This window comes from Mus caroli, unplaced genomic scaffold (genome assembly GCF_978045245.1).
Source record: "Mus caroli unplaced genomic scaffold, Mus_caroli_1 scaffold_12, whole genome shotgun sequence".
Taxonomy (NCBI): domain Eukaryota; kingdom Metazoa; phylum Chordata; class Mammalia; order Rodentia; family Muridae; genus Mus; species Mus caroli.
Window position 1 is genome coordinate 61,975,683 of NW_028227267.1, and position 10,669 is coordinate 61,986,351.

General features: G+C 48.9%; 1 protein-coding gene across 2 annotated transcripts in view; it reads left to right on the forward strand.

The window, feature by feature from the left end:
* Window positions 1–10,669, forward strand: part of Scara5 (scavenger receptor class A member 5) — a 98,109-nt gene that overhangs the window by 69,870 nt on the left and 17,570 nt on the right. The window contains exons 5-8 of one of the 2 annotated variants that reach the window (XM_029469345.1): window positions 2,091–2,171; window positions 3,995–4,093; window positions 5,810–5,857; window positions 10,419–10,526. In XM_029469345.1, the coding sequence (XP_029325205.1) occupies window positions 2,091–2,171; window positions 3,995–4,093; window positions 5,810–5,857; window positions 10,419–10,492 (302 nt within the window). In that variant the 3' untranslated portion in view covers window positions 10,493–10,526. Of the gene's footprint in view, window positions 1–2,090; window positions 2,172–3,994; window positions 4,094–5,809; window positions 5,858–10,418; window positions 10,527–10,669 lie in introns of those variants that run through there. The other variant, XM_021182565.2, reaches the window with a different exon arrangement.

Below are 10,669 nucleotides of genomic sequence, written 5' to 3' on the forward strand. Positions count from 1 at the left end.
AGGGTTTCACGCCTCTGAAACTCTGAGAGACTTATCCCTGTGTCTTCTGAACTTCTAGTGGCTGGGGCAATCATGGCCTGCAGATGCCTCCCTACCTTCTCTGCTTCTGTCATCCTGTGTCTCTGTCTGTTTACAGGACTCTAGTCACATGATTAGGGTCCATCCCTCTCCAATATGCCCTTAACTAACAGCATCTGTAGAAACCCAATGTCCTAAGGAAGGTGAGGATGTTCTGGGGACAGATGAGTTGAACTATTCAGCTAGTACAGCAGGAGGTGAGTGCTTGCAGCCTGGATTCCCACAGCAGGGTCAGGTAGACAGGATACATCGAAGCAAACCAGATCTGCTTGTCTGGGTTGCACCCGTGCCAACAGGAACCATGGGACCAAGAAAGATCATCAGCAGAAACAACAAGGAGCATCCTCAGATCCTAGTCATGGGCAACTGACAGGGAGGCCTCCTGGGTGACTGAATGAGTGGCAGGAAGGTGGTAAGGGTGAGACGTCTGGTCTCGTGGGTGTGGCAGAAAGGATAAGTGCCAGATGGATCTGGACCGAGATCACTGTGGCTGCCTGTGTGGCCTCAGACAAGTAACTTGAACATATGGCATAGGTATAGTGGAGACTGAATTCAGTCATGTATTCTTGAGTCTCCGCCACACCCACACCGGAGCCTCTCCCGGGAGGTAGTCCCATCCATAAGTAATTAGACACTTATCCTCCACCCAGGTGCCCCGCTGAAACCTAAGCTTCGCTAGGCCTCCTTCTTCACTGCGTCCCCAGAGGGAGCCAACAGCTATCCTACATTCTAAACAGTCTGGCTGTTCCTTCTGTCTCTGATGGCCCCTTTCCTAACCCAGGGTTCCTCCACCTCCCACTCGATGGACCACAGCCCCTGCCACTTTGCCTTTCACCTTCTTTCTGTTGTCTTTCTCTCACACCACAGACCAGCCATCTTCTTCCCTTTGTTGTGCACAGACCTGATGTGGCTTTCCTACCAGGCCTCTTCCAACCTCATACCTACCTGGTCAGAGTCAAGTTCAGCACCTCAGCCTCCATTACTCTCGCTTTCTCAGTCCACTGAGCTCCTGCTGCTCGGCTCACCACAGCTTACACCGCTGCGTCGCCGCCTTCAGCTCCTGTAGGAATGCTCCCTCTGGTCACGGGATCTCTCCCTCTTCCTTCTGCTTCAGTCAGCCCTGACCACTGAAACAGGCTGGAGGGCTTTGACCACAGGCATTGCTTTCTTTTCAGTTCAGGAAACTGGAAGTCTGAGTTCAGGGTACTGGAGTAGTTGGATTTGGGTGAAGGCTACCTTCCCTGCTGTGTACATGACCACTTGTTTGCCATATTCTGGTCTAGCAGACAGAGAAAGACAGAGAGAGAGAGAGACAGAGACAGAGACAGACAGAGAGAGACAGACAGACAGACAGACAGAGACAGAGAGAGACAGACAGACAGAGACAGAGAGAGACAGAGAGACACACAGAGAGAGAGATGTCGGGGTAGGGCTGGGTGGTAAGGGACAGAAGTGAAGGGAGAGGAAAGGCAGGCTAGTGCCAAGCTCAATGGCGTCCCCCAACTCCAGACAGGAGAGTGGGTCTCATGCTATAGCCCAGGCTGGCCCTGAGTTCACCATCCTTCTACCTCTGCTTCCTGAGTAAATACTAGGGCTACAGTCATAGTCCACCATAACTGATCTTCCTCATTTTATAAAGACATCAACCCCATCGAGGAGGGGCCCATCCCTATGACCTCATCTAAACCCAGACAGTCGCCATGATGCCCCCCATAGCCCCACCTTTCCAAACTATAACCTTGGGGGTAAGAACTTCAACATATGGATTTGAGAGGGACACAGATATCCCCCGAATACCCTCCACCTTCTTCGCTTAGCTAAGACCTGTTTCTTCCTGAATGGGATTCCATGGAAGCCCCTTTGGTGCCCCCAAAGCTGAGTAGCTGCCATTATATGTTTCCAGCCCAGAATTCTGGCTCTTCCTCTCCTCTCAGAGAGAATCATTTGCTTTTTCCACCAGTGTCCTGACTTTCTAACCCTCTAATCTGTTTGTTCTTGTTGTCATCTTTCAGGGCCACCGGGACCCAAAGGTGACCAAGGAAATGAAGGGAAGGAGGGAAAGCCAGGTAGCCCTGGACTTCCTGGATCTCGAGGTAATGGGGTACGCTGGGAGGAATCTGGGGGAGCGCTTCACATCTACCCCTGACACGCTCTTCCTAGGGATGATAGACAGCCACCGCTCGCTCTTCCACCAGGTGACTAAGAGGCTGTCAACTTAACCATAGAATGGGCCAAATGCTTTTCCCTAAGAAGTACCAGGATCTGAAGGAAGGGACTCCCAAGAGTCCCCAGATTCACTAAGCTGCTGCCCACATAGGAATCGGGGTTCACATGACCAGGGCCTTCAAGCGAAGACTGTCTGTGATGCTCGGAGCCTGACACTCTGCTGCCCCATCTCACTGCCTGATGCCCTGCAGCCTTTCTGAGGTTCATAGTCTCAGAAGTTTCCTATCGGGACTCGGACAAACATCTGAGTGTGCCCATTCCTGTGTTGCATGCAACGTTCCACTGAGTGAAGAGGCTCCAAGATGATGCGAGGAGAGGAGGCTTAGCGGGGAAGGGTCTGGTTATTTATTTTAGGGGGGTTATTCCTGACAAATCTCTAGGTACATTGCAGACGAGGGGAGAAGACAAGGCATGGAAGGGGAGTGCTCCAGCCTGACCTCCCCTCTGTCCTCAGCTCCACATCGGAGGATGCCCTGAGGCTCTCAGGACAGAAGAGCCACTTTTCCTGCCTCATGAATCATAGGGTGGGGGCCCTTCGGGCACATCTTGCAGTAGACTCAGAGATCACCGCAGGACTCTTAGACTCTGGGAACAGATGCATCATGTCAAGAAGAAAAAGAAAGGCATTCCATCAATTTCTTTGACGTCCTCACACCCTTGGGAGGCCACTGCCTCCCCTAGCCGTTTGCTATTAGCCCTGGGGTAATAACTGGGAGATAGGTTTCTTGTGCTGTGGAAAAAGAGGCCCAATGAAAACCAGCTTGCTCTCCAAGCAGGAAAGAACAATTAGGGACTTGATTAAGAAAACTGTGTTCTACAGCGATGACTAGTCTTGGGTCAGGACCCTTGGGCCTTGGGCTCTCACTCCATAAAAGTGTTTGTTGATTCTGGCTCTCCATGGTACATTCAGTGCAGGCTGTGGCCATGGTGTCTGATAGCCAAGAAGCTGGAGCAAAGCGCCTAATGGGATGGCTGCCTATGCACCCATTGATTGGTTTTTGTGGACATTCTTGTGCTTTTGACACTTTGTTTGTGGAAAGAAAGGGAGTGTTTTGTTTTTTTCATTTGTGTTTTTTTTTCCCCCTCTTCCTTTAAATAGGTTAAGGCGTCACCTCAGTCTCTTCCCTCTCACTAATGCCATCCCCACAGCATTCTCCTCCCTAATGACCAGTGAGAACCTTAGCCTAAAGCAGGACATGATGTAAAAGCAGGACATGTTGGTTAAATCATGAACTTCCTGTAAGAAAGAAGGGGACTCAGATCCTGCCTCCAAAGCCTTTTGCTGTGTGCCCTGGGGCAAGCATCTGGGAGACTTAGTTTCTTTATCTGTAGTATGGGTATAAATATCGCCCCCCCCCATGCATGTCATAAGGATTACATGAGATTCTTTATGCCTGCACACAAAGAGTAATCCAAAAGATGTTTGCAGAATTTAGAAATCCAGCATGCTTGCAGGTATCTGAATGGGACTGGCACTACCACTACCACAACAACACTAGGTCTTTCAAGAGTAAGGGGTCAGGGAAAAGTGATGTAGGTGTGTATGGGGAGGCTCTGAGCTGCCCTGTAGGATGCTAAGCAAGGGAAAGCAGAGGCTATGGAAGACCAAGTTCATATTAATTATTAAACTAGACAAGGGCATCTAATGGACATGAGTCTAAAGCTATACTCTTGTCTCTTCTCACCCCAGGTCTGCCAGGAGAGAGAGGTGACCCAGGACTGCCTGGTCCCAAGGGTGATGATGGGAAGCTAGGGGCTACGGGCCCCATGGGCATGCGCGGATTCAAAGGTAATACTGAATCTCGACACACCCTGGAGCTCACATTCCTTCAGTCCTAGAGTAGCATCCAGGAGAGTGCCGTGTGTGTGTGTGTGTGTGTGTGTGTGTGTGTGTGTGTGTGTGTGCATGGGTATATGTATACAGGTTGCAGAGATAAAAGCAGGGGACCTAGTGAGGGGTCTCTGAGAACAGAGCCAGGCTGCAGGCACCTTATCATTTGTCCTCAGTCCTATCAGACTCCTCTCCTTCTACATGCCCCCCAGCCCCCATGCTTACAACTTTATTCATTTTCTCCGGTTTAATTTGCCAACCATGCTTCTTCTGATATTTTTCCTTCTTTCCGTGGGTACTTCCCTTGCTCATCCTCATGGGAATCTACTTCTTCACGGTCAGTCTGGATTGTTAGATTGGCCAGGTGTGCTGTACACCATTAATCCTAGCAGGAAACAGAGGCAGGTAGATCTCTGTGATTCCAAGGCCACCCTGGTCTACACAGTGAACTTCAGGATACCCAGAACTACATAGAGGACCATGTCTCAGATAGATAGATACATACATACATACATACATACATACATACATACAAACATACTTACATAGATACATACATACATAGCTGCATAGATACATAGAGAGATACATAGAGAGATACATAGATACATAGATAGAAGATAAGGATACCTGATGCTCTTTGCACTGACTGCCTACATTTCACTCATTACCATGACAACTCAGAAAAAGTACTGCTCACCATCACCCCTGCCCCAACACATACACCCTGTGACTGAGAGGTATTCTGTTCTTGGAAATCATATTCTACTCTCTAGTGATCAAATGGACTGAGGTCTTTCTTTTATGATCCTAATTGAAAATATGTGATTTTTTTAAAGACCATATAAAAAGAGCCAATGCTTGTTGACAAATGACTAGACAGTACAGACATACACAGAGGGTAAAGTAGACCAGGAAGTCCTTTCTTCTTTGGCCCCTTTGGCTCCGACTCTGCAGAATAACCACTGTGAAATCTTTGGAGCACACACTGGTGGATACTTCTCTAAACATGTTCAGCCATGTATGTGGTTGGTTTCCTTCTTTTCAAGCCTGGGATCACAGTAAATACTCTCGCCCGGACAATTCTGACTGGCTTTCTTCACCACAGTGTGCAGTGGGCTTTGGACTTGCAGAGATTATGTTGGGAAGCCTTTAAAGTAGAAACCCCCCACACACACACACCTTTCTGTTGTCCACTGAGTGAGTGGGGCCAGGACGTTCTCCTTCTTTGTAGAGTGAAACGGAAGCTAAGAAAGATTTGACCTTTTAACTCAACCCTGGACAGGAAGTGCCACAAGTCCTTGGAAACTGTCTGCCCTACCAGAAAAACCAGCCTGACTTAGAACCTGACTCCATGGACAGCTGGAGCTCAACCCCTTCCTCTCCGATGAGCCTGAGTGCGAATTTCTCCAACACTGACTAACTTCGCTTCCTGCCTGGCATTCCTTGATGCTATATGGTAGATGGGGCTCTAAAGTGCTTTCTCATGGGACCCTTCTTTTTCCCTTATGACCAGAGCAGACACTTTAATTATCTTCTCCACAGCGCCCTCTGGTGGCTGCTGGCCCCTGCCTGAGGGATTCGCTGGCCTTGAGTTAGCAAGTCCATAGATAAAAAAATCTTATTTGTAGTGTGTTGTTTCCATTCCTAACACCAGCTTTCCTTCCGTTCCAGGTGATCGAGGCCCAAAAGGAGAGAAAGGAGAGAGAGGAGAGAGAGCTGGTAAGGAAGTTCTGCTGGGTCCGTACTCTGGGGCACAGGTGAAGCCTGTGGTCAAAGGTCAGGTGCTGAAACCACACTCTGGGACTTAAGCATCAAAGAGTTCCCCCTCCCACCTTTTAGCCTTCATTGGCCCAGCAATATGTATCATCAACCCCTAGGGGTGTAGGCCTGGGGTTGTATAGATGGATCTAGAGGTTTCCTTCCCACAGCACCCTGTAGCACCACTAATTCCCTATATACAATCTTTGTAAAGTGGAGAGAATAGGAATCCTGACCTCTTAGGGCTATGGTAAGACTATAACAGAGTCTGGACACCTGATTCAGAGCTCATGAAGTGTTAGCCATTAATATTTCATACCATACACCAACTCAGACATACTTCCTAAAAATCACTGGAGGAGATGTTGGCTAAAACTCGGCTCCAGACTTTGTAGAAATGGCTTGTGCAATGCTCAGAGAAACACACCGAGGCTCAGTGGACCCTCTTTTGTCTTCTCCTTTGCTACTTCTGAGGCCATGAGGCTTAAGACATTCCCTGGCAACCACACAGTTGGGCCCCTTTGCTGAAATCCTTCCTGTAGCCATTGTAAGAGAGCTGACTGATCCAGCTGAACCACATTTTTCTGAGGTGTATCTTCCCAATGTGCCATGTGTAGACTCCCAGAAAGACTGTTAGGAAGAACACACAGAACCTCTTAGCCAAGATCCAAACAAGAATAGAACACCTGGCATTCGGCATTCAGCACCATTGGCTCTGAGTGTGTATTCAAGAGAGCAGGGGTGGATGGTGGATTAGCATGTCTATAGGCACCTGTGCTCCGGGCATGACTTCAGGGCATGTGGCCTGGGTACAGAGTTGGGGAAGTACAACCTGAACTGTTTACTGAGGGGCTCCCAAAAAAGGTGGTGAATGTGGTCTTTGGGGTGCTGCCTACTCCTGGGCTTAGAATCAAGCATGTTTGCGTCTTCTGACAGAATGTTGCCAAGGTGGCTGAGAAGGACTGAACTGTGGCATTTAGTTCTGAGACATAAACAACGTGTGGAGGGTCGGGCAGGAAGAGAGGAGCTATGTGGAAAGATGACCTTTGAGAATGAGATCCGAAACGCTGCCCACATACCAGAGGGGTCTCACTGGAGACTGTCTGCCAACTGTTTTCTTAGCTGACTTGAGAACCCAAACAGGAGGTCACAGCCAGCAGAGTGAATATGGTCATTGTCTACCTGAATAGCGCTGGTTACACTCTGAGACTGAGGAGGTGGAAGCCAAATCTGGCTGGTGTGAAGTTCCCCAGTCAGAGGCTGGGGAAGAGAGCCCATTCACTTGACCTTATAGCCTATGGATGACCCAGCCAGCGACTGGCATCAGCTCTGAATTTGTCTCCCAGGGGAAGGAAGGTTTCTTTACTGTCATAAGGAGACTATATTCAGACTGGAGCCCAGAGCTCATACACAAATCCTAAGCTTGTACAAAACTTTTAGCTACCTTTCGGAGACCCCAGAATTGGTCTCCTTGTGCCATGGAACTGGCAGGTGAGGGGTCTTGGCAGACTGTAAGATACTCGTGCTGTGAAGAAAAGCATCAAAGGGGTACAGGAACTCTAGAACCATGGTACTGGAAGTCTACCATTCATCTTCCCCCCCACTGTTAGAGGCCCAGAACTGAGCGCTGGGTCCCTGGCTTCCTTAATCTGGAGTGGGAAGTCGGGCCACAGTCTTGGAGCAGTGGCTTCTTGGGTGGCATGGTTGGGCTCCCCAGAGTTCCTAGTGAGTTCCTCTTTCCTCATGGCTCTAGACGCTGACAGAAGACCCAGGCTGACCGAACCTTTGCCTCGGTTTAGAACTGAGGTCTGACTCTGGTTGGCAGCGGAGTTATCTTCCCACAGCCTCAACTTCCTAGGTTGCGTCTGGCCATGCCTAGTCATATGTCCCCTGTCCCTGAGGTGTTACTTATATCCCTGAGACCCAGGCTCTGAGGAGAGGCCCATGGTTCATCTTTCAGAAAACTGTGGAAATTCTGATGGACACAGTGCCTACTACGACTGGGGATTTCTTAGTCATTCCCTGGTTCCTTGGCAGTCCCACCGTGGGATCCATGGAGTAGGAAGTGTGAGTTCGCAGAACCAGAGAACCTCAAAACCCTGAGCTGAGTGGTGCAGGATTCTGGCAGCCGGTGCCTTTGCCAAAGGCTTGAAACCTTTACCAAATTCCTCAGGTTAACCTGTAACTCAAATGCCTGAAGTTCCTTCCAGCAGGGAGTGTTACTATAGTAACAGTGTTCATGAGAGAGAGATACCTCTCAGTGGCTAGTGGCCAGTGTGTGGTATTAGGGAAAACTCCTGGGGGCCATGCTTGCAGTCAGTGTGAACATGCTTTGCAGAACAAAATTCTTGCCGGTGTTCACTCATATTGAATCTGGAGTTGTGGGATTTGGGAGTGGTGGATAGGTTCAGATCACTTCCTGTCCCTGTTCCTAGCTCCACCCCTGCAGGTCAGACTCTAGGGCTACCTGCTGAGATGGTGGTTGCAATGGGTCTAAAATCCAGACCTCTTGGTGTTTTTCTTGATGAGAAGTAAAGACTTTTATTTTCCTTTTAAGCCTTAGTGACACCAATCATCCCATAAAACCCCGTTAAATAACCCTGGCTTTTGGAGATTTGGCCAGGGAAAAAAACAAGATCCATATGTACATCTCAAGGAAGACAGACATTTGTTTTACCTTGGAATGTGATCTGTTTGCAAGATACAAATGTGTGTACAAAGTTCTGTTTAAATCCCAGTGCGTACATTTTAAGCGGTATATAAGCTCAGGTTGTTTGAAAAACAACAAAAACTTTACTCTGTTTGGTTTCACATGAAAAGAAACTATGCAGCCTGACATGAGGTGAATCCCCAAGTCAATATTAATCAATGGTTATCACTGGAAGTGTGTTTTGTTGTTTAAGTAGAGGGGTTTCTGGGTCCCAGCAGGATCCAGACTCAAACACATACACACATGCAGGGACCTCATTATCTCTACCATCCAGCATCACAAGGAGAGAGACAGAGACAGAGAGACAGACAGACAGACAGAGACAGACAGATACAGAGAGACAGAGACAGACAGAGAGAGACAAAGAGAGACAGAGACAGACAATGGAGGGAGAAGGATGGCAGGGAGGGTTGAGGGAGGGGGGAGAAGGAGAGAGAGTGACCAAGGAAGGGAGATTCCAATAGTTTTCCAATGGCTGCTGGGATGTTGCTACCTCTATTTAAAATAAAGGAGGGGAAGGGACTCTTTAAAGTGTGCACATACACACACACACACACCCCAAAGCTCACAGCTAGTAACTGAAATATAGAGAGATGCACATTTCACTCAGGAAAATCAGCTTGAAGCAAAAACTGAAGCAAAATGCAAAATGTCAGAGAGGAATAACAAGGAAATGGTAAATGGAGATGGAGATGAAGTACAGCAGAGCCAGCCCCAGGGCAGGTGGGGGTCACCACACAGGAATTAGGGCAGAACTGACTTTGAAAAAGAGTAGAGGCCAGAGAAGATGAGGGGACTCTCGGGGAGTGGGGACTGGCCTTTCTTACTTCTATCAGAATGAGAAGGTATGTGGGTGGAAAGCTAGCTTGAGTGACGAGAGACGGGACACCCATCCCTTTGGCAAATATCTATTGAGTGTTCGCCCCAGGAATTTCCATCTAGCAGAGGGGAAAGACTCATTAAAAGTTACTGGTGACCTTGGGAGGGGCTGTGGTGGAAGTGAGGGAGGGGGAGGCAAGGTCAGAGAGGAGTTGTGATCCAAACTCTGAAGGGGAAGTTGAGGTCTAGTAGATGCTTGAGGAAAGAGATGGATGGCATCCCAGCTTCAGGGAGCTGTGCGTGGAGCTGATAACCCAATAAATGGGCTGAGTAAGAATTTAAGGTATTGGAAACAAAAATCCAAGCCCAGGGGGACAAGTGAGAATCCCTGCAGAACTTTGCAGTGGTCGGAAGGTTAGCTTTGACCTGTTCACTTTAGAAAGTCACCAGCGGGTTGAAAGCAGACGTGAGCACTATGGGGTAGCTAGGAGGGCCAACCAGAGGCGAAGTCATCCCTCCTCCTTCCCAAGACCTGGGGCATGTCCTTCCTCCCCGGGTACAGTCCCCTCTGTAAGTCCAAGCCGCTCCTCTGCTCCAGCTCCTGCTTGGGTCTCAGGGGTCCTGTCTTTTACAAAGTCTTCTTCTGACGCATCATCCAAAAACGAAGACAAGACCCAAACTCCGCCAAACTCTAAACAAACAATATGTACCACGGGGCAGCTCAGAGAAAACCACTTGTTTCTTCTGAGCCCGTTCACAGGCTATGACCTCAAGCTGGCTTGTCCCATACCACAGGTTCCTGGCACCACTCAGGGGTCCTACTCTATCTGCTCAGAGTTAGTATGGACCCCACAGGCTCAGTGCTCAGTCTCACGGGACCCCCAGTTTAGATTCAGTTGCTGTAATTGGTGCTTCCCGCGGCCTTCTTGAGTTCAGTCATTTGCGAGGATGGTTCACGGAGTGGTACCTCTTCCTGATTTCTCCCTTCTAAAGGACATTCTCACCATCCCTGGGCAGCTGAAGAGAGACAAGAATGGGTCTTGTGCCCAAGCAAGGAAAAATACTAAGGCCAGTGTCGAAAGAAGCGAAGTCGCCCTTGGGAACCCAGCAGTGCTGAGGCCACCAAGAGAATGCTAATATCTAAACACATGTGAGCGAGTGCAGGAGTCTCAGGCCAGTGCCTGAGAAGGGCAGCTATTAGGAAACAATAAACAAATGAATGTTTGGCATGTGCACTAAGCAAG